The sequence below is a fragment of the Carettochelys insculpta genome, chromosome 15, assembly GCF_033958435.1.
Source record: "Carettochelys insculpta isolate YL-2023 chromosome 15, ASM3395843v1, whole genome shotgun sequence".
In the NCBI taxonomy this organism is placed as follows: Eukaryota; Metazoa; Chordata; order Testudines; family Carettochelyidae; genus Carettochelys; species Carettochelys insculpta.
Window position 1 is genome coordinate 25,378,227 of NC_134151.1, and position 24,905 is coordinate 25,403,131.

General features: G+C 45.4%; 1 protein-coding gene across 2 annotated transcripts in view; it reads right to left on the reverse strand.

Annotated features, from left to right (window-relative positions):
* VDAC1 (voltage dependent anion channel 1) overlaps positions 1 to 16,384 on the reverse strand; it is a 34,319-nt gene extending 17,935 nt beyond the window's left edge. The window contains exons 1-3 of one of the 2 annotated variants that reach the window (XM_075009354.1): positions 16,255 to 16,384; positions 2,621 to 2,690; positions 1,650 to 1,699 (exon numbers count right to left, since the gene is read on the reverse strand). In XM_075009354.1, the coding sequence (XP_074865455.1) occupies positions 1,650 to 1,699; positions 2,621 to 2,687 (117 nt within the window). In that variant the 5' untranslated portion in view covers positions 2,688 to 2,690; positions 16,255 to 16,384. Of the gene's footprint in view, positions 1 to 1,649; positions 1,700 to 2,620; positions 2,691 to 16,168; positions 16,224 to 16,254 lie in introns of those variants that run through there. The other variant, XM_075009355.1, reaches the window with a different exon arrangement.
* Between the last annotated feature and the right edge of the window lie 8,521 nt (positions 16,385 to 24,905).

Sequence of the window (24,905 nt, forward strand, 5' to 3'; positions counted from 1 at the left end):
AAGTTGGGAGTATTCTGATGTGCATTACTGTACACTTTCACTATCACACCTTCACAATAACAAATATTAGAAACATTAAATCTAAGCCCATGAGGAATTGTCAGCTATCACTCTTCTTTGCCACCACCCTGCCAAGCGTAAGTAACCCCTAGCTATAACAAACAAAGGGCTTGAATCCCAATGTTTGTTATTGCAAGGATGTATTGTACTTTGCACTTATCAACAGCGAATGGCATCTACCATTTTGTTGCCCAGTCATGCTGTTTCGTGAGATCCCTGTGTAACTCAGTGCAGTCTGCTTTGAACTGATCTGGAATAATTTTGTACCACTTGCAAACTTTGCCACATCTCTGTTCACTTCTGGTTCTGTAAACTTTTCCAGATTATTTATAAAAGGTTGAATAGCACATGTCCCCGTACAGATCTAGGAGGGACCCTGCTATTTACTTCTCTTCACTGTGGAAAAAATAACTATTTATTCCTATCACTGTTTCCTTTCTTTAAACCAGTTGCTGAACCATGAGAGAATCTTGCCTCATAGCCCAAAACTACTTAGTTCCCTGAAGACATTTTGGTAAAGGACCTTTGTGATGGGGTGCGGTCACAGAAAACCCCTCAGGATGTTCCCCAGTGTGCTGATCAGGCCACTGAAACCCACCTTCTTGTTCTCTGGGGCTCCCCACCACCCTGTCCAGCTAAGCCATCTCCTCTGGTCTTCCACAGCCAAAGTACACAATTGAAGTTACTGCTCCGCCCCAAGGAGAACAATGCAGACACTGATTAGCCACAACTCTGGGCTGGTGCAGTTCCAGGGCACACCATCCAATAAATCTACCTTCAGAAGGAATCAAAAACTCCAAGAAATCCATATCTCCGCAAAAGATTTGTGCAGGGAGGGCTCACTAGGTTGGTCTGGTCAGCCCCCTGGAGAACATCCCAAGGGGTCTTCTGTAACCGCACCACACCCCAACCTTGTCAAAGGCTTTCTGAATATCCAAGTATACTGTAGCCACTGGATCCCCCCATCCATATGCTTCATGACTCTGCCAAAGAATTTTAAGAATTTTAATAGATCAGTGATGCACAATTTCCCTTTCGAAAAGTCATGATGATTCTTCCCCAATAAATCATTTTAATATAGGTGTCTAGCAATTCTGTTCTTTTCTACAATTTATATCAATTTGCCTGGCAAGGAAATTAGGTTCACCAGCTTGTAACTGATCAAACCTCCTCTGGAACCCTTCTCCAGAATTAGTGTTGAAAAATGGCATGTTGTATAGTGCAATCTTCTCTAGCAACTATTACACCAAACTACAAATCTATTCACCAAAATTGCACCCCATCAAAGGCAGGTCAAATGATAAATATGAAATTTTAGCAAGTAAGAAAAAATTGAACCATTTAACTACTCTCATAAAATGCAAGGTAGAATTAGTATATTATACAAATGATGCAGAGTATCACAAATGAACATATCTACCACATTATACATCCCTCATTGCAGAAAGATAACTGGAAAACATAATACAGCCATACTATAATATAATTCGGAATGAAAAAGGTTTGAGTCATGTATTTGCACTTTCAGAAATGGGGACATAACAAATATATAGCTGACAGATATTAATGTTTTTTCTTTCCAAACTCACCAGTCCATTTTCAGATTTTGTTTTCAAATCAAGTTTTATTAATCCAAATCCTAAAAGATGGCAAAAAATAAGAATTTTACATATTAGTCTGAAACAGCAACATACAGAAACAGCATTTTTGTTTTCTCTCATACAGTTTCAGATACATCTCCTTTGAGTCATCTCAGAAAATGGAATTTAAACAAAAATTAACAGCTGCTCCTATTATTTGTTTGCCAGGAGACAGATTTTGCCATCTATAGTCATATTAGGAAGCAACTTCCCACACTAGTCCTATTGATTTTAGAAACACTACTTACACCAGGCTAGATTGGAATACTTCTGGCATCAAGGAGTAACTTGGTCCACAAGTAACCCAAATTATACTAGTGATACTATGTATGGAGTAAGGTAATGTTTGACATGACTAAGGAGATCATAATCTGGCCCATAAAAAGGTAGTATACACCAGTTTCCTTCAATCAGAGAGTGCCTTAAGCAAGGTACTGATGACCTATACCCGCAGGAAAACATGTAGCTCTACAGATCAATCTAAATCTCAGCCTGTGGGATGCAGATTCTACAATACCTTGAAACTCAGCCAGAAAGTTCCACCTGCCCCTAGATATTATCATCTGCAAAAATAACTTATAAGGGCTCCATCACAGAAGGCACTCAAATTAGCAGTCGGGCTGTAAACAGCTCAACACAAACAGAAGTGGAAATTTTCAGCTGAGATTTTTCATTTGGTTCCCACTAGTTTCAGCCAGGTATTAGATTTTGTAATAGGTCAACTTGTTGACCAGTTCTTTGGATTACTGGTTCTCCAATAACAACCTATTGATATCTGAGAAGTAGAAACCAGACTAAATTTCTGTAGCGAATGCACTGAAATTTCTAGGAGGCAAGAGAATAAAATCTGAGGAAGACAGCTTCTAGGCTCTGGTTGTTCAGTTAAAAAAAAAAAATGAGTTCCTGCTGGTATTACTTACCATAGCCCTTGGTGAAAACATCCCTGGCGGCTTTTCCTAGATCAGCGTAAGCAGGTGGAACAGCCATTTTCTGCAAAAACAACAGACGGGATTACAATATTTAGAATAATTCTTCTAGCTGATAATGTCAGTAAATTTCCTACAGTATGGCCAGTCTCCTTTTTCCAACCATCAGGTCTCAGTTAGCCATAAAGCTGGATGCAATGTCTACAGCAATAGTGATTTTTTTCAAGTGACTAGTATTAGTGACTGACACATATATGGAAGATGACCATACCTCCCATGGCCAAACATGGGACAAGGGGAATGACCCCACCCCAGCCAAAACGGGATGGATGGTCACCCTATCTGGAGTGCTGGGAACAGGGCTGCCCCTCAACTAGCAAAGCTCCTGGCTTCCCCAAGCTGAGGATGGCAGCCCACACTGCCACACAGGTCCAGCTCCTGACTGCCCCACCTGGGAGAAGCTGGGCGGCTCCAGCTCAAACCCCACTGCGGCCACAGTTCACCACCCCCTGCCCCCGGTTCAAACCCCCTACAGCTGAAGCTCTGGCTCCAGCAGCCCCACTCCATCACCCCCACTCCCCCCCAGCCTGGCCCCCACTCCAACCTACGTAGCCTGGCTCAACCCTGCACAGCTCCAGCCGCCCCGGCCCCAGTCCTGGCTCAAGCAGCCCTACTCCAATCCGCAAACCAGAAGAAGGGTCTTCCGGAAAGGGGGTTTCCTTCAGAAGGACCCCTATTTCCTTCCAAAGGAACCCCACATACACAGCAGTTTTGGCTTCCGGTAGGGGATCTTCTAGAAGCGAGATCTCACAGGAATGTGCAAATGAGGTGTGAGATATTTTCGTCCATGCTTCATTTGCTCCACTCGTTACCATGCCCCTTCTGGAAGCGAGGGACGGGGGCAGTGTAGACATGGCCACAGAGAAAAAGGTAAGCTCCTCTGTTACACAGTTCAACAGGTTACAATTTATGCGGGGGAGGGAGGACACTCTGACTGGCTATTCTTCACCCTAAACTTTCTTTTATTTGTGCATCACAACTACAGCACGATCAGATTTTTAAACCTCTTTAGGCATTGATCCCTCAATTTCATCCTGTTGTCCACCAGGAAGAGAAATTGAATTCACTGTGCAAAACTTGACCTGAGGGGACCACAGAGGGCAGAGATGGCTGTGTAGAACGTACTGCCTCAGGCACTCATCGGCTATCCCTCCACACCAACAAGATCAGAGCGCCAGGCAAACTCTGCAGCATGGCCTGACGAGATGAGAAATAATGGAGCCTGGGAGAGGCTACTGGGCAAGATGCTTTCTTTGGACAGGGCTATCCAGAGAGCCATAGGCTTTAACCCAGATTTTCCAACAGCTTTTCAGGCTGTATATGATCTGCAAGACATGCTCTCTGCTAATTCAATCATAGAATCATAGAAGAGTAGGACTGGAAGGGACCTCGAGAGGCCATCGAGTCCAGCCCCCTGCCCTCATGGCAGGACCAAGCACTTTCTAGACCATCCCTGAAAGCCATCTATCTAACCTCTTCTTAAATATCTCCAGTGATGGAGATTCTACCACCTCCCTTGGCAATTCGTTCCGGTGTTTGATCACCCTGACAGTTAGGAACTTTTTCCTAATGTCCAACCTGAACCTCCCCTGCTGCGGTTTAAGTCCATTGCCTCTTGTTCTATCCTCAGAGGCAAAGAAGAACAAGTTCCCTCCCTCTGCCTTATGACACCCTTTTAGATACCTGGACACTGCTATCATGTCCCCCCCTCAATCTTCTCTTTTCCAAACTAAACAAGCCCAATTCTTTCAGCCCTTCTTCATAGGTCATGTTCTCTAGACCTTTGATCATTCTCGTTGCTCTCCTCTGGACCCTCTCCAATTTCTCCACATCCTTCCTGAACTGCAGTGCCCAGAACTGGACACAATACTCCAGCTGAGGCCTAACCAGCGCAGAGTAGAGCTGGAGAATGACTTCTCGTGTTTTGTTCACAACACACCTGTTAATGCATCCTAGAATCATGTTTGCTTTTTTTGCAACAGCATCACACTGTTGACTCGTATTTAGCTTGTGGACCACTATAAGTCCTAGATCCCTTTCTGCTGTACTCATTCCTAGGCAGTCCTTTCCCATTCTGTACGTGTGACACTGATTGTTCCTTCCCAAGTGGAGCACTTTGCATTTGTCCTTATTAAACTTCATCCTGTTTACCTCAGCCCATTTCTCCAGTTTATCCAGATCCTTTTGAATTATGACCCTATCCTCCGAAGAAGTTGCAACCCCTCCCAGCTTGGTATCATCTACAAACTTAATAAGTGTACTTTCTATGCAATATCTAAATCGTTAATGAAGATATTGAACAGAACCGGTCCTAAAACAGACCCCTGCAGAACCCCACTAGTTATACTTTTCCAGCAGGATTGAAAACTATTAATAACTACTCTCTGGGTACGGTTATCCAGCCAGTTGTTCACCCACCTTATAGTAGCCCCATCTAAGTTGTATTTGAGTAGTTTATTGATAAGTATATTATGTGAGACCGTGTCAAATGTTTTACTGAAGTCTACGTATATCACATCCACCGCTTCTCCCTTATCCGCAAGGCTCGTTATTCTATCAAAGAGTGCTATTAGATTGGTCTGACATGATCTGTTTTTAACAAAACCATGCTGGCTGTTCCCTATCACCTTACCACCTTCCAACTGCTTGCAGATGAATTCTTTAATGACCTGCTCCATTATCTTTCCTGGCACAGAAGTTAAGCTGACTGGCCTGTAGTTTCCTGGGTTATTCTTGTTCCCCTTTTTATAAATGGGTACTATATTTGCCCTTTTCCAGTCTTCTGGAATCTCTCCCGTCTCCCATGATTTTCCAAAAATGATTGCTAAAGGCTCAGATACCTCTTCTATCAGCTCCTTGAGGATTCTAGGATGCACTTCATCAGGCCCTGGTGATTTGCAGACATCTAATTTTTCTAAGTAAATTTTAATTTGTTCTTTTCGTATTTCAACTTCTAAACCTACCCCTTTTTCACTAGCATTCGCTATGTCAGGCATTCCTTCAGATTTCTCAGTGAAGACCGAAACAAAGAAATCATTAAACATCTCTGCCATTTCCAAATTCCCTGTTACTGTTTCTCCCTCGTCACTGACCAATGGCCCTACCCTCTCCTTGGTCTTCCTCTTGTTACCAATGTATTTGTAAAAAGCCTTCTTGTTTCCCTTTATGCTTGTAGCTAGCTTGAGCTCATTTTGTGCCTTAGCCTTTCTAATCTTGCTCCTGCATGCTCATGTTGTTTGCCTATATTCATCCTTCGTAATTTGTCCTAGTTTCCATTTCTTATATGATTCCTTTTTTAGTTTGAGATCATGCAAGATCTCCTGGTTAAGCCAAGGCAGTCTTTTGCCATGTTTTCTATCTTTCCTACGCAGCGGGATAGCTTGCTTTTGGGCCCTTAATAATGTCCCTTTGAAAAACTGCCAACTCTCCTCAGCCGTTTTTCCCTTCAGTTTAGCTTCCCATGGGACCTTACCTACCAGCTGTCTGAGTTTACCAAAATCTGACTTCCTGACAGCCATTATCTCTATTGTACTGTTTTCCCTTCTACCCTTCCTTAGAATTGTGAACTCTATGATTTCATGATCACTTTCACCCAAGCATCCTTCCACTTTCAAATTCTCAATAATTTCCTCCCTATTTGTTGAAATTAAATCTAGAACAGCTTCCCTTCTGGTAGCTTTTTCAACCTTTTGGAATAAAAAGTTGTCTGCAATGTAATCCAAGAATTTATTGGACAGTCTGTCCCCTGCTGTATTAGTTTCCCAACATATACCTGGATAGTTGAAGTCCCCCATCACCACCAAATTCTGGGCCCTGGATGATTTTGTTAGCTGTTTAAAGAAAGCCTCATCCACCTCTTCCACCTGGCTAGGGGGCCTGTAGTAGACTCCTAGTAGGACCTCATCCTTGTTTTTTACTCCTCTGAGTCTAACCCAGAGACTTTCAACCCGTCCATCTCCACCTCTGTCCAAGTGTGTACATTTTTAATGTACAAGGCAACACCTCCTCCCTTCTTTCCCTGTCTGTCCTCCCTAAGCAGGCTGTACCCTTCAATACCAACATTCCAATCATGAGTATTATCCCACCAAGTTTCTGTGATGCCAATGATATCATAGTTGTATGCATTTATTAGTACTTCCAATTCTTCTTGTTTATTTCCCATACGTCTTGCATTTGTTTATAGGCATCTCAGACATTGATTTGGTCTTGCCTCCCAGTTTTGCCCTGGCCCTCTTTTTACTCTCCCAGTGTAGCCCATACTCCCTCCCATTTCAAGTTCATCTCCCAGGTATCCATGCTCTCCACTTACCTGCAGGCTTTGCTCCCCTGCCCCCGTCGAACCTAGTTTAAAGCCCTCCCCAATGTGCATCAGCAAGAGATCTCTCCTCACTCCACACCCACAGAGGTTTGTAAGATATGCCATACCAGAGGAAACACGTTTTTTTAAATATATATAGATAGATAGATATACACCATTATATGAAGCTGTGACCCTTCTGTGCTTTGTTTTGTTGTTTGACAAGGACAGTCAAAGTCACCTGACCTTAGGTTTTATGGACCTTCTTTGCTCACACACAAATTCCCTACTCCCGTACTTACAATTTAAAAACCACAAAATAGATGGTTTCTCCTGGCCTATCAATACCAGGCACTGCACTGGGATTTCATATTCCTAAAATCATACTTGGTTTAGTGACATTAATAACATAATTCCAGTAAAGGAGAGTATAACCATGATAAAGGGAATTTTCTGTGAGGAGTAACCAATCCTGACTCAACACAGTAAGACCAGTGCAATGCTAGAAAACTGCCTTAATGTAAGATCTAAAGCCCAACAAAACACATAGACTCCCATCGCATGCACACAAGATGGAGTTGCTTTTACTCTCTTTGGCATCAGTCTTGGATGTAATTTGTTTCCACATGAAATCCTCACCCATTAAGAGCTGACAGGGACTTTTAAACAGCCACTTAAAGCCTCAAGCATTCCCTCAACAAGTTGTTGCCTGCCAAAGAAGGCTCTTGCTGTTACATAAGTGAAGAATACCTAACCTAGAGTATATAAAACAGACCTGATGACTACATTAAACTGAACTGTCTTCTCTAAATTCACATAGAGACCATAAACAGACATATTCAAGTCTAGATTCAGTTACTCAGACCACATCGTATCTGAATGCATGAAAAGACCCTGAGAGACCCAAGGGTGGTCGGCTAATAGCTTTTACAGGACTAACTTCTGCTGGTGAGAGAGACAAACTTTTAAGCTCTCCCACAATCAGAAGCCAGCCCAATCAAAGACATTACCTCGACCACCTGGTCTTTCTAGTTTCAGTATTCCCTGTAAACTGAGCGCTTGGGCAGCCACCCAGAACAGATTCACGTGCCACCCAGCTAGTTAACAGAGCACCCACAGCCATCAGCATGTGTTTCTATGGCGTGCATACTTGCACATGCCTCCATGCACATAACAAAATTTATTCTGTCCATGCATAGAAAACACTAGAGAGAACACTGCCTGAGGCCAACACTGCTACAACCATACACCTCAGCAAAATCTTACAATTTATTAGCTGTGTGCACCAAAAAGTATCTGAGCAACAACAGTCTGACATGAAGCAGCTAAATGGTTAATAAAAGTTACAGCCACATTCCAAAAGATCTGAAGCTGCTTACATTATGGCAGAATTTTGTAGGGCTTTTGTGTGCCATCATGTAAGCTGAGATTTAATTCTGTAAGCACCTCTCCCTACAGGAGAAATCATGTTTAAAACTTGGCCAGATGTGATTCAGCAAACAGCTTATACATCTTGTAATGCTTCTACTTTAAAAAAAAATATTTCTCTGCCCCATGGACCACAATACAGCACAACTCTGGCCCTCAGTGTACAGGTCAATTCACAAAAAAGCCAGAGTCAAAGTTGGCCTAGAAACTCCAGAATCCTGGACACACCAAGAATATAAAGAGTCAGGGCCACTTGCAGTTTAGACAACACCACTTATCCAGTGTTGGCAGCCAAATCTCATTAGAATCGGGAGTGGGGGAAATTTCCAAAAGACAAAGCAGCATCAAATCACAGTATTAACACTACATGTGACTGAAAACAAGGTAGTATTGCTGGGAAGAACAATAGTCTCTGCTATCATTCTGCATAAACCCTAATTGCTCTTAGTACAAGCAGCATTTTAGAATCCATATGCATTTCCAACACACACCTAAAACCACAATGATTCAGCATTTTCTTAAAATTTCATAACTTGTTTTCACAAGGACCGTGCATAAATTTTTTTTTAATAATTCTCCTCTATAAAACTCCACAGTGCCAAATTTTGCTCTCTCAGTTGTGCAACACCCCTAAGAGCAATGCAGTTAATCTTGACTTATGCAAGTGTAACAGAATGGAGGCAGGCCCAAGGATTCATTTCTAAGATTTTATCTCCTCAGCAAGCTATCAGCAGGGAGTCAGCCATGCTTGTATGATGAATCAGCTGTGACATGCTGCTATAGTGCAGCAGTTGTCTGTGGTTGTAGAGACATGGCAGATGTCTAGTCTCCTCTTATGTAATCACTATAATTAAGAAATAATATAATAATGCTCAGTCCATGCCCACTGTAAATTTATTTATAAGGCAAATTAATTAAGTTACATATAAAGAGGTGTCCAAAATTGGTGAAAAACTTTCTATGAACAAAGTGGTAGTGCTGGTAGTGATAAGAAAAAACTATTATTTCTGTTCACATCAACTCGACAATGGAAGTCTACTCTATTACAGGAGAGCAACAAATGGATAACATCATATACAACTGCAGCATGCTTAACCAGAATAAAGGGCCGGGAACGAAGGACATACCAAGCACATGCCCTCGTCTTTCACCTCCAGAATTCCAGGAGCTGAACTCAAACTAGGTCACAAATGAAACCGAAAGTACTGGTCTTATCCCCATCCTACTCTGTGTGTAATCTATATATTAGTAGTATGTCTGTCTGCAGTGCGATCTTTGTTCAAGAACTCCTCTTAAAGTATAAGAGCTAAGACCACAAAATTTGGCATGCAGCTTCCTCCTATCCTACCTTAAACCAAGGTCAAGGTTTGGTTGTGCCAGGAAAATGGCTGAAATCCCAGGATTTCTCAGAACATGGAAAGGGAGCGACAAGAGGAAGAGAAGGGGAGACAATATTGAGTGACTGCTGGAGGCAGCTGCAGCACCACCAGAGAGGCCAGCAGGCGGGGGTCTCCACCATCTTGCCTGCCACGAAGACCGGATAAGTAGCTCTTCCTCCCCAAACCCAGAGCCTGCCCCCCGAAGAGACTACAAGCTGCAGACGGAACTGCTGGTGGGGGTGGGTCAGCCTCCCAGATCACCTGCAGGCCATGGGAGGGGATGCTGGAGGCCAGGGCAGCCTGCAGAACCTCACCCAACCCAGACAGGCTGCAGGCTATGGGAGGCTGCTCTGGAGCAACTGCTGGAGAGGGGGACAGTCCCCAGGGCCTGGCTCTCCCCAAACAACCTGGAGGCGATTGGGCCCACAGTCTGCAGGCCCTGGGAAGCAGCTGGAACGGGGACAGTCCCTGGAGCCTGACCTTGCCAAGACAGTCTGCGAGATGGGGGGCAACCGGAGAGGGGTAGCTCCCAGGAGCCTAGCTCCCCCTCCCCCAACCCAGACTGCCTTCAGACTGCTGGAGGCCAGCTGAAGGGGGGCAGTCCCCACACAGCCTGCAGGCCATGGGAGGGACACTGGGACAGCCCTGAGAGCCAGTCCCCCTCAGAGCCTGCAGGCCATGGAGGGGCTGTTGGAGGGGGCAGATCCCCAGATCCTCACCCTCACTTAGCCCCCAAAGCAATACCCCCCAGGACCAGTGCAGGGCTGTGGGGGGAGCAGCTGGAGGCTGGGGTCAGTCCACAGAGTGTTGCCCCATCCCCAAAGAACTTCAGGACAAAGTGGGCACTACCCCAAGCAAAGACCCTCTTGGAGAAGCTGCAGGCCTGGGAGCTAGCAGCAGGCTGGGGGCAGCCCCCAGAGTGCTGCTGCCCCCAACAAGCTAAAGGCCAGGGCCACTCTGCAGAACCCAGGCCCCACCTGACAAGCACACAGCCTGGAAATGCTGGACAAGGCGTGCGTCTCCAGGCCCCTCAGGAGCTGCTGGCCAGGGAGCACTGCCCTTTACTGTCCACAAACCTAAGAGATTTGGTTAATTTTTTTAAATAGTTGCCATAAAGTTATAACTTAAACAACGTTCTGGAATCTTTGGCCATAAGATTTAATTTACAAATTAAAAATAATTAAAAAAACCCAACATGGTGGGTCTGTATTACAGAACTGCAAAAAAGATGGTCCTCGAAAAACAGCTCCCAGATGAAAAAATAACTAAGTCTTGTTTCAAAAGACATTTAAGGGCCCAACACAAAGTCCGTTTGGGTCGTCACTGCCATCGGCTTCTGATCAGGGCAACGATTTATGCATGCACTGAACTTTATACCCCAATCGTGTTATGGAAGTCAAATATGAACCAATAGCTGCAGAACCTGGACATAAGTGCACATAGTTATGACTATTCTGCATTACACATCAATAGGAAACCGAAGTCCTAATTTTGCCCCAACTTCTAACTCCACTGAGGCAACACATTGTAAGCCGTGTCTACACGTGCATGCTACTTCGAAGTAGCGGCACTAACTTCGAAATAGCGCCCGTCACGGCTACACGTGTTGGGTGCTATTTCGATGTTAACATCGACGTTAGGTGGCTAGACGTCGAAGCCGCTAACCCCATGAGGGGATGGGAATAGTGCCCTACTTCGAAGTTGAACATCGAAGTAGGGCACGTGTAGCCGATCCGCGTCCCGCAACATCAAAATAGTGGGGTCCGCCATGGTGGCCATCAGCTAAGGGGTTGAGAGACGCTCTCTCTCCAGCCCCTGCAGGGCTCTATGGTCACCGTGTTCAGCAGCCCTTAGCCCAGGGCTTCTGGCTGCTGCTGCGGCAGCTGGGGATCCATGCTGCAGGCACAGGGTCTGCAACCAGTTGTCGGCTCTGTGGATCTTGTGTTGTTTAGTGCAACTGTGTCTGGGAGGGGCCCTTTAAGGGAGCGGCTGGCTGTTGAGTCCGCCCTGTGACCCTGTCTGCAGCTGTGCCTGGCACCCTTATTTCGATGTGTGCTACTTTGGCGTGTAGACGTTCCCTCGCAGCGCCTATTTCGATGTGGTGCTGCGCAACATCGACGTTGAACGTCGACGTTGCCAGCCCTGGAGGACGTGTAGACATTATTCATCGAAATAGCCTATTTTGATGTCGCTACATCGAAATAAGCTATTTCGATGTTGGCTTCACGTGTAGATGTAGCCGTAGTGACTTAAATACAAGGCCAAAGTCTGCAAGCTGTTCCACATAGGTAGAGCACTAAGCTCTTGCAGAGTCAAACTATTAAAGGTACTTATGTGGCAACCATTACCACAGCATCTGAGCAATATCCCCAAAATAGTTTTTTGAGGTAGAAATACACATTTAACAGGAAACTGAGGCAGAGAGTTTCAGTGACCTGCCCAAGGTTACACAGGAAGTCTGTGGTAGGGCAAGGCCTCGAACCGCAGTTCCACATTTAGATAAGCCAACTGCCTAACTGCACAAACCCAAACACCCTTGCCCTGACCCTTCCCCAAGGCCATGCCCCATCTCAACCCTTCTCAGAAGCCCCATCAGTGTTTACTCCAACTTCTCTCCCTCCTTCATTTGTACACTTCCACCCTTACTCACCTTCACCAAGATGGGGCAAAGTGTTGGGATGCAGCCTCCATGTTGGTTTCAAGAGGTTCAGAGTGTTGGAACGAGGCTCTGGGCTGAGCCTGAGGCAGGGACTGGGATGCAGAGTGCAGGCTCTGAAGGGAGTTTAAGTGCATGAGGGGGCGGAATAGGGTGAGGGGTGTCAGATGCTGACTCCAGGACAGGGCTCAGGGCTGGGGTGCAGGCTCTAGCCAGACAGCACTTACACTGTGGGCCCTAGCCAGTGTCATGGTGGAGCAAAGACAGGCTCTCTGCCTGCTCTGGCTCACGTGTGGTTCCCAGAAGCAACCTGCATGTTCCTATAGCCTCTAGTGGTGAGAGGCCAGTTGGCTTCACATGCTGCCCTTGCCTTTAGGTGCTGCCCACACCACTCCCATTGGCCACAGTTCCCAGACAATGGGAGCTGTGGAATCAGCACTCGGGGGTGAGGGGAAGTCTGTTCACAGAGATCCTCCTCCTACCTCTGCCTAGAAGTCACAGGAATGTGCCAGCTGATTTTGAGAGAACCACAGGGCCAGGGCAGGCCAGGAAGCAAATTGTCAGAGGTTCCCCAATTGGCTTCCATAGCCTTTGGGAGATAAAGCCCAGTATGAGGAGATTGCAGCAAAATTGGGATGTTTGGTAACTCTACATTGAGTTCATGGAACTGTTCACAGGGTAAGGGCATTACTTACTGGGCAAACATTATGCATTTAAACCCCTTTCAAACTAGTTACATTGTCATCCAAGTAAGTAATGTATTTCATTCTTAAATAGTGATGTATTTATTACAATCAAGCAACTCTTTTGATCAATCAAGTGATAAGCATTTTCAAAACCCCTCTGGCACATATTTACAAGACCAGTTGAATGATCTTTGTGTTCAAGTTCTGAGTTACATGACTGTAAATTCAATTTTAATTTAGACATGCTTAATTATTATGTGTAAAATTGAAGACGCTAATTAAATAAAAAAAACACGTAATACAATTCTGCCCTCCTCTCTGCGGCCAATGAAGTTAAAAAGGTTATGAAAGCTGAACAAGTCCCACAGATCCTATTCTTCAGGAATTAAATCCCAAACCATACATTAACTAACTGTTCATGCAAATACATGTTTAGGAAGCAGTGAGACATAATGTGATCAGCAGCAGCAGGGACGGGAACAGAATTAAGACAGTTATTTACTTGTCCAGTAAAATCTATGAGTTACCACAATTATCTCACCAATGTAGTATAGGGTATCCAGTAGAAAGAGCACAGCAGGCATGGGCAAAGAACTGAAAGGAGACAGAGGGTGATCTAGCAGTGCACCCTGAAATCAATGGGCCTGACCAGTTAAAACAGAAGGCAACATTTGGTTCTCCAGTGTATTTTTGTATGCTAGTTCCTTTCACACTATAAAAAAACATTTACTATATTTAACCTTGTACCAGTTTTCTCCATCTATGCTTTTCATCTGTCCTGGCCTCAAAATACGCATGTCTGGGCTTTGCAATGTCACTGCTTAGAGTCTGCTGACACCATCCTGCAGGGAAGTCACAATACACTGAAGTGCAGACATCATTTATGTTTCCATACTACACTCAGACTCTACTTCAGAATCAGACAAAAGCTGAGGTTGGATCCCATGGAAAAAACAAGGAGTACAAAAAATGATGGGCCAAATTAGTGACTTGTGTAAAAATGGAGCAGGTGGTGTATTTTAAAGCACTCTCAGTGTGCAAATCCTTGAGATTGCCATTTCCAGGTATGAGTTGTGTCAGTTTTCATTTCTGATCCTCACGAGGCAATGTGATATGCAACACAGAATCAGAAAGGTTTGCATTGGTATCACTAACACTCCTCAGAAATAACTTCAGTAACTCAACAGCATGGATGTATTCTGCTTCAATTTTATTTTAATTCAATTGGCCAAACACAGAAAGTACATGGGGACAGAGCTATTTTACACTACCAGAAATTGTTCTTCCAGGTCTCATCCATGATATGGCTGGGTGGAGAAACTTTCATGGCTGCTGCATAAAACTTGAACCCATTCGGAGGATACAGGTATTCAGTCCCTAGCATTCTCAAACTGGTACTTTACCCCAATATTAAAGTAGCTAAAATATAAATATCTTTTTTAACAAAATCTCATTATCTTGAGAGCTGGATTTTTTGTGTCTTTTTAAACATTTCATGATGAATTTTCCTCCATTAAGCCCCATAACTTATTTGCACTTTTCACAACACTACCGGAAGTAAGAGGCTGGAATAGGAAGTTCAAATAAGGTAAAATACTGGCTATCAAAGATTCTGTGCTGAGTCATACTATCATACAACACAACTGTACAGATGGAGACATTGCCAGTGGCTTTTGCTTTATCTGAAAATGAAAAATAATAAAAAAAAAAAGCACACCCCTCAGTAAGCACGGCTACTCAGAAACATGAGCACACTTCAAGGGTTGAAGGACAATTGCCATCAAACCAGCTCTCTGACTGATTAGCACATAGTACTACTACTCCATCAAAGTCAATAGGATTGCACAGAGAGTTAATGACAGAATTTTGTCCACTGCAGGAAAGTATTCTAGTATAACCAACATTGTGTCAAGTGTTATTGCTCATATTCTATCAACCACATAGCAAGTCATGTTTCAAAGGATCACAAGCCATCGGATAGCAAAGGCTACAATCTAGACACAGTTTCATAAAAAGTTTATATGGTTGAATATTCCAACTGTTAGAAAACAATACTTATTTTGTCCCCATGTACATTTTTTAAAAATGTGCAAAGCACAGCTACTATGGAATTTCCTCGTATCATTCCTGACACCAACTGAAGCAATTCACGTCTCACAACCTGGCAGTTTCAACCACCTGAGGGACAGACATCAAACTTTTTTTTATTATTATTCTCAAGCCCCCAGAAACAGGCTTGAAAATGGAAAGGGAGGAGAAAACAGGAAAACAATTGAAATAGTAGAGCCCAAAATGCATAAAGAACAGGGGGGTCTTACCCACAAAAGCTCATTTCCTAATGAATAATGTTAGTCTTTAAGGTGCTACAGGATGACTTGTTTTGGTTTTGTTATTTTTTTTGCGGGGGGGGGGGGGGAGTTAGGATGAACAACAGCAACATCTTACTTATGGAGAAGCTACCAATTGTAGGCACGATATTTATATCCCAATGCTCCTGGCTTGGAGAATAACCTATATATTGCATCAGCTCAGAGCCCTGCACCAGGATGTAACCAGTCCAGGTCCAGCCACTGCCCCGGGGTGAGGGCGGACTTACATCTCCCGGAGGGGGCCTGCCCAGTGATAAGCGGGAGGGCGAATCACCATGCCTCCCCCCGAGAGAAGGTCACCTACAGCCCAGCTCTGCGGGCGTGGCAGGGTGGGGAAGGAAGCTGCAGACAGCCACCCTGCAAAGCTCTCCCGTTCCCGGCGGGCAAGCCGATGGCGCTGCCCAGCGAGCGCTGCGTGCCATTTTCGAGGGGACAGGGCCCCCCCACCTGCCACCTTCTGCGCCACATAACTGCTCTGCACCGCACCGCACCGTCCCGCTGGGGGCGGCGAGCTGCAGGCACAGGCGGCCCTGTTCGGGCTCCGGAGACTCCTCCAAGGCGCCAGGGGGGAGGCAGCTGCCAGGGCCTGGCGCCAGCCCTGAGCACCCCACCTCTGCAAGGCCCCGCCCGGCCCAGCCCAGCCCAGCCCAGCCCGCCTTCCCGTTACCTCGGCAGACCCGCAGCGGGAGCCGCGGCCTGCCCGGGGAACGGGAGCCGCTGCAGCGCGGCTCGGCTGCCGGCCCACGCGCTTACCTAGCTCGCCCGGCTCTGCGGCGGCGGCGGCGGGGCTGAGTGACAGCTGGGAGGGAGCGGGGCGGACCTTGCGAGGCTGGAGCCCGGCCTGGGGAGAGACCGCGATAGCAGCCCGGACGCGCCCTGATGGACGGCGGACGTGACTGCCGCCGGCTGGGCTGGGCTGGGCTGGGGAGGGGAGCCGTGGAGGTGGGTGCGGCGCTTGGCGAGGCCGGGCGTCAGTTCTCTGGCAGCAAACCAGTGCGTTCAGCCTGGTCGAGGGAGAGTCCTGGGAGACCAGCGCTGGGCACAGCGGCAGCTCGGCAGCAGGCGGGGAACATGGTACCCAGGAGCTTCACCCAGCTCCAACTCCTGGAAGTCCTCCACGGCCGGGCCAGGTAGCTCTGGTCCAGACGGATGTCCAGCCTGACCCCGAGTGGTTTGCGTCCAATGCGGGGTTTACCGTTTGGGTCAATACTTTTCAGCATTCCACAATCACTGCTTCCTCCACCTTGTTGGAGTATCACAAGGGTAGCCCTGTTAGTCTATGTGCAAAAACAACAAGAAGTCCTTACAGACTAACATATTTTGGAGCTCTGGTCTGAAGAAGTGGGTCTGTCCCACGGAGCTCACCTAATAAACTATTTTGCTAATCTTTAAAGTGCTGCTTGACTGCTTTTTGTTTTGATGTTTTGGAGCATAACCTTTCAGGGGCAAAGACCTCTTTGCCCCCAAGAGCTCATGCTCCAAGATGTATGATTGTCTAATTTGTTAAAATTACCAAGAGAGCGGGAATGCAGGAGACCCAGTATCGACCAACTCACCTTGTATTAATGTGTTATCGTATATTTAATATAGTCAACCCTTGATTTAACAGGCTTTGGAAATAACGGAGGCTGTCTGCTAGCCCCTCCCTCCCCCAAATAAATGCCAGTGACTTGCCAGAGCTGCCACCACTGGTGGGGCCACAGGAATGGCTGGACCTGAGGAGCCCCAGCACTGAGCGTGTCAAGAGCCACGGGAGGTAGCAGAAGCCAGGCCAGCTTGCAGCTCCTCTCCCAGTAATTGGGTGAGGGAGATGGAGGTGAGGATAAGAACGGGGCAGGAGGTGGGGAAAGGAAGAGGGAAGCAGAGGACAGGCAGGAGAGATGGTCTGGGAAGGGCAGTGCATCGTCATACACTATAACCATTTGGATTTAACTGACTTTTGGCATTAACAGACACCCCTTCCACCCATTAGTCCGTTAAATTGAGAGTTTACTGTACCTTAATACAACATGAATTGGTAGATACTGATACCCTCCCTCTCAGGAGTGTTCTCTTTTTGAAAGTTCAGTGATGGTAATACTGATTTTTCTCCTCCATGTGCGGAATGAAATTTGTGATGCTCCCTGAGGCATGTGCAGATGTGTACCACCATAGTAGAAACACGTGCTGCCAGTGGTGAGTGCTCCACTAGACGGCTGGGTGGTTTTGAATCTGGCCAAGCAGCCACCCAAGCTCTCAGTTTACAGGGAACACTGCCCACTGTGCAAATTGTTCCAATACCCGCCTGCTTTTGTCACTTCAGGGAAAATTTTCAGGTCAGATAGAAACCTAATAAAATCCAAATTGTGGTGTATAATTCTAGGGGCAACAGTGTGTGTTTCTGCCTTCTCTTCTTTACTGAAGAAACACCCCCTTGCCCTGTGTGTTACCCAGCTGTGGTACCCTGGTGCTGGGGGCAGGAGAACTAGAAAGTGAAGTGCATTCTCTTACTGAATACAGCACCGCCCGCAACGTAGTGAAAAATACACACTCTGCCCCCAGGACCTTACCATCTAAGGGCTTTATCCAGCAAACAGACATATGTAACTTCCCTCCGATCAGTAGTCCTGAAACTGATGGAGTTACCCATAAAAATAAAGATTTTCACTTGCTTAAGTGTTTGCTGCATGGTAGTCAATGCTGGCTTGTTGTGGGGGTGTGGGATGATGACAGTAAGGTATGCTGGATGGAATGTGGAAGTGAAAGAAGCTGCATTTTGCATGGACTCCAACAACATGTGTGTCAGGGAGACCTTATATGTTGAGGATGGAAGCTGGGAGCTCACTGTCACCTCCTTCTCCCTTGTAGTATTCTTCAAAACCAGTATTTCTTACATCCACTGGTTCTTGTTTGCAGCTGTAGTTCTCTTTTCTAATATTTGCTGTTTTCATGGTGAGAGAAAATGGAGCCTGAACAAGAGGAGAAAAAAAAATCAGATCCTTAAAATGTTGAGAAAGAAATGGAAGTATTTGGACAGTGGCTGAATTTGGGGCAGGAGGGAAGGGTTAACAATGACTCTCATGAGGTAGGTTGTGTTGTCAAGAGTGACAGTGAAGGATTCAGGGGAATAATAAATTCATTTTTGGCCATGTCAAATAAAAGATGAAAGGCATCCATCCATTCACGAGGAGCTGTCAGAGAGGGTCAATGCAGCATCCTATGGAGGGAGACAGACAATGTGCCAGACAAACACTGGGGGAGCAAAGCCAAAGTCATACAGATAGAATCACTGAGATTTACATTGAATAGTAATAAAAAGGTAGTGTTAGTCTGTATTCTAACAAAACAAGCCAGCAGTCGTAGCTCTTTAAAGACTAACAAAATAATTAGGTGATGAGCTTTTGTGGGACAGACCCACTTCTTCAGATCAATAGACTTTCCAGTCCAGGCTATACAACTGTCAGTCTCTACTGGAAGTGCTATTGATCTGAAGAAGTGGGTCTGTCCCATGAAAGCTCATCACCTAATGAATTATTTTGTTTGTCTTTAAAGTGCTATGACTGCTGGTTTGTTTTGTGAGATTTACATTGTTAACTATTTTCAGAAAACTCACTGTGCTACTGAATAAGCATCAGGTGATGAACAGAAGTATTGAAACATAGAGCCATTGGTGATGGGGGGGGTGCACAGGGGGCACATGCACACACACCCCACCATCAGCCTGCCTCCTCTCCTTCGTACTCACTGTCAGCACCACTTCCAATGGGTGGTGGGGGCAATCCCACCCCTCCCCTGGGTTAGCATGTCCAAGAACAGCATGAGCTTCCTAGCTTGCACTACCCTCAGGCCCCACCACTTCAAGGGAGGCGGGGAGCTGTTAAGGTTGGTTAGGTCCTGCTTTGCGCAGAGGGTGGGACCCAATGACTTCCTGAGGTTTCTTCCAGCCCTATGATTCTATGGGCAGAGCACAGGCAGGAAGCAGTCAGGCAGGGGCAGGAGGGGTGGAACATGGGTGGGCAGGGCAGGGGCAAGTGGCCAGTGCACCTGTCTCTCCCCCAGACCTGGGAATCCCAGCACTGGTTGCCTCTGAGCTGAGTGAAATTTACATGGCTGAATCCTTAATGAAAGGCTCACAGCTAAGGCAGGAGTGAGAAAGCTTTTTACATTGGTCCCTTCTTTCCATCCCTGGAATTAGCAGGGCCACCCAACCCATCTAATGGAATCCAAACCCATGGAAATTCTGGTTATGTTCATATAAAAAAGCCTTTTGGAATGTGTAAGAAAATAAGTCTGCAGAAAGTAAAAACATTATTAATCGGTATATAAATGTGAATATACATACATAAAAACAGTAACATAGTTCAATATTTTAATGAGATGAATGAGCCTGAGATCCCACAGACGATCATGCTGTGCCCTCCTTATGAAATTGCACGTCCCGCTTCCCCTAGGGGGCCTGCCCCCCACTCTGTGCACCCCTGAGCTAAGGAACTCCCTGCTGTAAAAAAAAAAAAAAGCATCACCCCAGACGTAAGTGTTGGAACTAGGGATGCTGGAGTGCTGTCGCATCCCCTGGTTTATATACAATGTTTAAAGTTTGGTACATGGGCTCTATGAACCCTCACTAGAAAAATTGTTCCAACATCCCAGGACAATATGTAAAGCCAATGCACTGGTTTTCCAATACCACTGAATGCACGATAGTGTAGCATTAATCCTTCAAACAATAATAGTTCCACCTAAGAAAAAGGGTATTGATTTTCATACTGTTACTATATCTGGGCTGAGCATTTGCCAATATTTGGGACTTCGTATTAGGAGGGGGAAATGGTGAAATAGTCATATTATTTCTTTGAGACAGTGTTTTTATTTACAAAGAATGTACACAAGATACTATTTCCACAAATAACAGTAGGAGTAAACAACAAGAGTCACTTTCCCTACTCACAATCCCAAATCTCCCTTTGCAGCCAGCACTCTCTTTTGGCTTTCTCTCAGGGCCACGCTACAAGAGTTTCTCTTTCATTTCCTGGTTTTCGGTTGCTCTGTGCCTGCAAACTCTTGGAGCTCACTTTCACCCTATCCCACTTTGTAGTTGTCTTCTAACATTTGTTAGATCCACTGCTCCTTGTTTTGCAGCTGTGGTTCCCTTTTCTAATATTTTCAGAAACATTTAGTAAATGAACCATAATCCACCCCCAAGAAGCTTAGCAGCTACAATCTCTTTCAGCACCTGGATCTTAGCATGTCTCAGTCATTCTCCATCTTCCTTTCATTTGAAAGCTACCCCCCACATGCTGCTGGGGCTAAATCTGGTAAGACAACTCACTGCAAACCAGATGCCTAAAATCATGTGTCTTACTTGTGCAACATCTTTAAAGGGAAACTGCACAGGGTGAATTCATAGGACATCTTTCCTGTATTTATTACACAATTATTAGCCATAATAAAATCCAGACCAATTATTATCTCACCCACTGGCTCGCTATTGAGGGTGCTTTGCTCAAATTACAGAAGTCCAAGTTTTTGACACAATTTCCCCAATTTTTGGATGGGCACAAATTTCCCAGTCACTGTCTCCTTTGGAGACCAAATACATGGTTTAGTTTTGGTCCCTCCCCCTTACCTAGAATTTTGCTAGAAAAATGAGCTGCAGCAGGGTTTTAAGGAGCTAAAAATCACCTTGAGAAAAAGAAAAAACCTCAAAGGCTCACAGACCACAGTGGAAGTCATATTTCTGTGTGACATCTGTTTATCGTTGTCATCTATGATTATCTATCATCTATGATTATACATCTGATGAAGTTGGTCTTTGCCCACAAAAGTTTATGCTCCAAAATATGTTAGTCTGTAAGGTGCCACAGGACTTGTATCTGTTTATGATGTAGTTCCTCACAGATAGGACAACAGAGCCCATCAAGATTTCATGATAGCCACACCCATAAATTCCGTATATTCACAGTCAAGTCCATGTGCCCTATGCAGCAAGTTACACTGAATTTACATAGCAGGGACCCCATTTTATGCAACACAATCGTTCTCCCTAACCGTTCACAGTCAATGTTACATTCACTGCTGTCCTCTTCAAACACACTTACCTCCTGGCCAAATGCTCACGGAAATCAAAGATTACAGACACTTCTCTATAAATTTTCTCTATCAAAGATGTGAAATAGCAACCTTTATCTGCCCCAGGGGCTACTACATGGTCACATGGTGATACATAGAAAAATGCCAGGGACAATCTGTAAACAACTGGAGCTGGATTTCCAAAGCACTGGGACCTCAGGACCAGATTGTTGCTTAATCATTGCCACTGATGGTGCAAATTGGGTCTCTGTGCATACAGATGGCCATTGAGCTGCCCTCCTGGTCACTTGCATTTTGCAATAGCAGTAATTAGGTAACAATCAGGCCCTTGAGGCCCCAGTGCTTTGTAAGTCACACCCAAGTGGCCCTTTGAGCTTGGAAATAGCTCACCAGGTCTGTGCCCTTTCTCCCAACATTCTTACCCTTGTCTGCTTCTTCGTCTCTTGAGAAACTTCCTCTGCACTTTCTTGCATGCAGACCCCAATGTATGGTTACACCTTACAGAAGTCATCCTCATGATCCGTAGCCACGCCCCTTTTCCAATACTCCCTGGCTGTGTTTATGCATGTAGTTTTTCTTTACGTTTGTGATATTTTTTCCCATTAAAACACCCCTAATGACTACTCACAAATGGAACATAATACACGGACATAGATATTTGCAGAATCAGTGCCTAAAGGTTTTGGGCCTGATTATCAGAAGGGCAGAGTACCCAGATTCCATTGTAGGTCAATGGGAACTGAAGGCACGCACCACCTTTGGAAATCCGGGCATTAAACTTTCTCATTGGTAGGATTTCCTGAATGGAGCCAGGGAAGTGTATCACTCTAAGTTTGTAGCCCTGACCCAGAGGCAACTGGTGCAGGAATTGTAGGAGGGGCATCAGCCACCTATCTCCGCCATGAAGCCTCTAGGTGTTCCATGCCACTCCCAAGCCTGGATAGAGGACGATTGCCTAAGAAGTCATCTAGGCAAGGTGCCGATGATGACACTGATGGAGAGACTGAGACTGCAGATAGAAAAACATCTAGCAGATGAGCAAGCATGATTCAGGAAAGACAGAAGCACCATACAGCAGATATTGACACTAAGACTGATAGCAGAGAAAGCTCGACAAAAGAACAAGAACATCTACAATTGCTTCTTCATTTTCAGAAGGCATTTGACAGTATTGATCAAAAAGTGATTTGGGAAGTGTTGGAGTTGTACAGAGTGGATAGCACACTGATACAGTTTTTGAAGGATATCAACAACAATGCGGAGGCAGTGAGAACATGCAGGGAGTTGGGAAGTTGGTTTAGAACAAGTAGAGGTATGAGACAAGATACAATATCTCCAAGTATCTTCATCATGCACCTAGAGAGAGCGATGGACAAGATCAAGGAAGAGGTAGAAGGGATATCTGTGTGCAGGATGAGAATCAACATCTTGAGATTTGTGGATGATATAGTTATCATTGAAGAAGATGAAGAGAAGCTAGCGAGAACGGTGGAGGTGCTAAACAAGGAAGGGAAGCAGTATGGACTGATTATGAACATCAATAAAACAAAAACAATGGTATTTGGAGATAAGAAAATAGGAAGATCGGCATAGACGGGCTCGACCTAGAGAACACAGAGAAGTGCACATATCTGGGGAGCAACATAACATATGTTCTAGACTGTAAGAAGGAAATAGCAACTAGAATAGGGAAAGCAAGAGCAAATCCTAAGGCGATGGATGAGATCTGGAAAGGCAAAGTGATTAGCTTAGGAATGAAGCTGAGCATCTTAAAAACATGAACAACAAGAAGTCCTGTGGCACCTTATAGACTAACAGATATTTTGGAGCATAAGCTTTCGTGGGCAAAGACCCGCTTCATCAGATGCATGAATCATCTGACAAAGCAGCTATTTGCCCACAAAAGCTTATGCTCTAAAATATCTGTTAGTCTATAAGTTGCCACAGGACTTCTTATTGTTCTCGGAGATACAGACAAACATGGCTACCTCTCTGATACGTGAAAACGTGTATTCAGCAGCTTGTTTTACAGATGCAAGACATGGGTGATAAGGAAGGATTCAAAGAGAGGGATATTGGCATTCAAGAGGAGTTGTTATAGAAAGATCCTGAGAATAGGATGGATGCAGAAGCCACCAGTGAGGAATTATATAGAAAGATATAGCCAAAAGAGAACCTACTGCAGAAGGTTGTACAACAGAAGTTACAGCTATTCAGGCATAGCTGCAGAATGAATGACGACTGAAAAATCAAGACCCTGGTATTTGGCATAATGGACTGTTTAAACAGGAAAAGCAGACCCCAAAGAGAATGGGTAGATGATATAGTAGATTGTAGATTAGCTCAGCACCAGCCACTGAGCCACTCCACACTGGACAGGGAACGATGGAAGGAAACAATGAGGGAGGCATCAGACACCAACAGGCACTGAGCCCATGATTGTTGATGATAATGACAACTAGCCACATGCCCCTGGTCCCACCCCTCCCCCACACATGATTTATCCCTTCTCTGTCCATGTTCTGCCTGTGTCTTATCCCACCCATGCCCCACCCTCTCTTCACCCCATCTCCACCACCTCCCCTGCTCTGCCCCCATCTGCCCCTTCCTGCAGAAGCACTGCATCACTTCTGGTGAGTACAGTGTCAATCCCCCACAAGAAGCAGCATGACACTGCCAGTGAATGGTGAGAGGGCTGGCACTGGGAGGTGCGTGTGACCCTCTGTGCACTGCCTCATGGGTCGCCTCTTCCCTGAGCCACCAATCCCTGAATAAAAATTTAATCAGCCCTCTCTACAGGAGTTTGACAGCTGCTGGTCCACAGCTTCAGAACCATTGTCTGGTTCCCCACAGAACACCATGTTCAGATACACAGGAGAGCCATTTTCTCTCTTCTGCTCTCCCTGTTTTCTATTAAAGACTGAAACTAAGAGTTTGTTCTCACTACATGGAAGATCGACCCACTTAAAGAGCTTCGCAGGAATGTGCTGTCGACAGTCAACCTCTGTACTCCTCAATATCACCAGGAGTAACGGAGGTCGGCCAAGTAAGTCAACTGTAGAGAAGTCAGTTCTAGCGACGCAATTGTTGTAGCTGGAATTACTTATCTACAATCAACTTTAATGTACAGTGTAGACCTAGCCTAATTGGCCGTGTCTACACTTGCCCCCCTTTCAGAAGGGGCATGTTAATGAGGCCATTTGGAAGATGCTAATGAGGTGCTGACATGAGGCCTTTTGAAACCAAATAGGAAGAAGGGGCTTTCGAAGTCAAGGGGTTCCTTTCGAAAGACCCCCATCTACATGGGCAGCGTGTGTTCTGAAAGCGGCACTTTC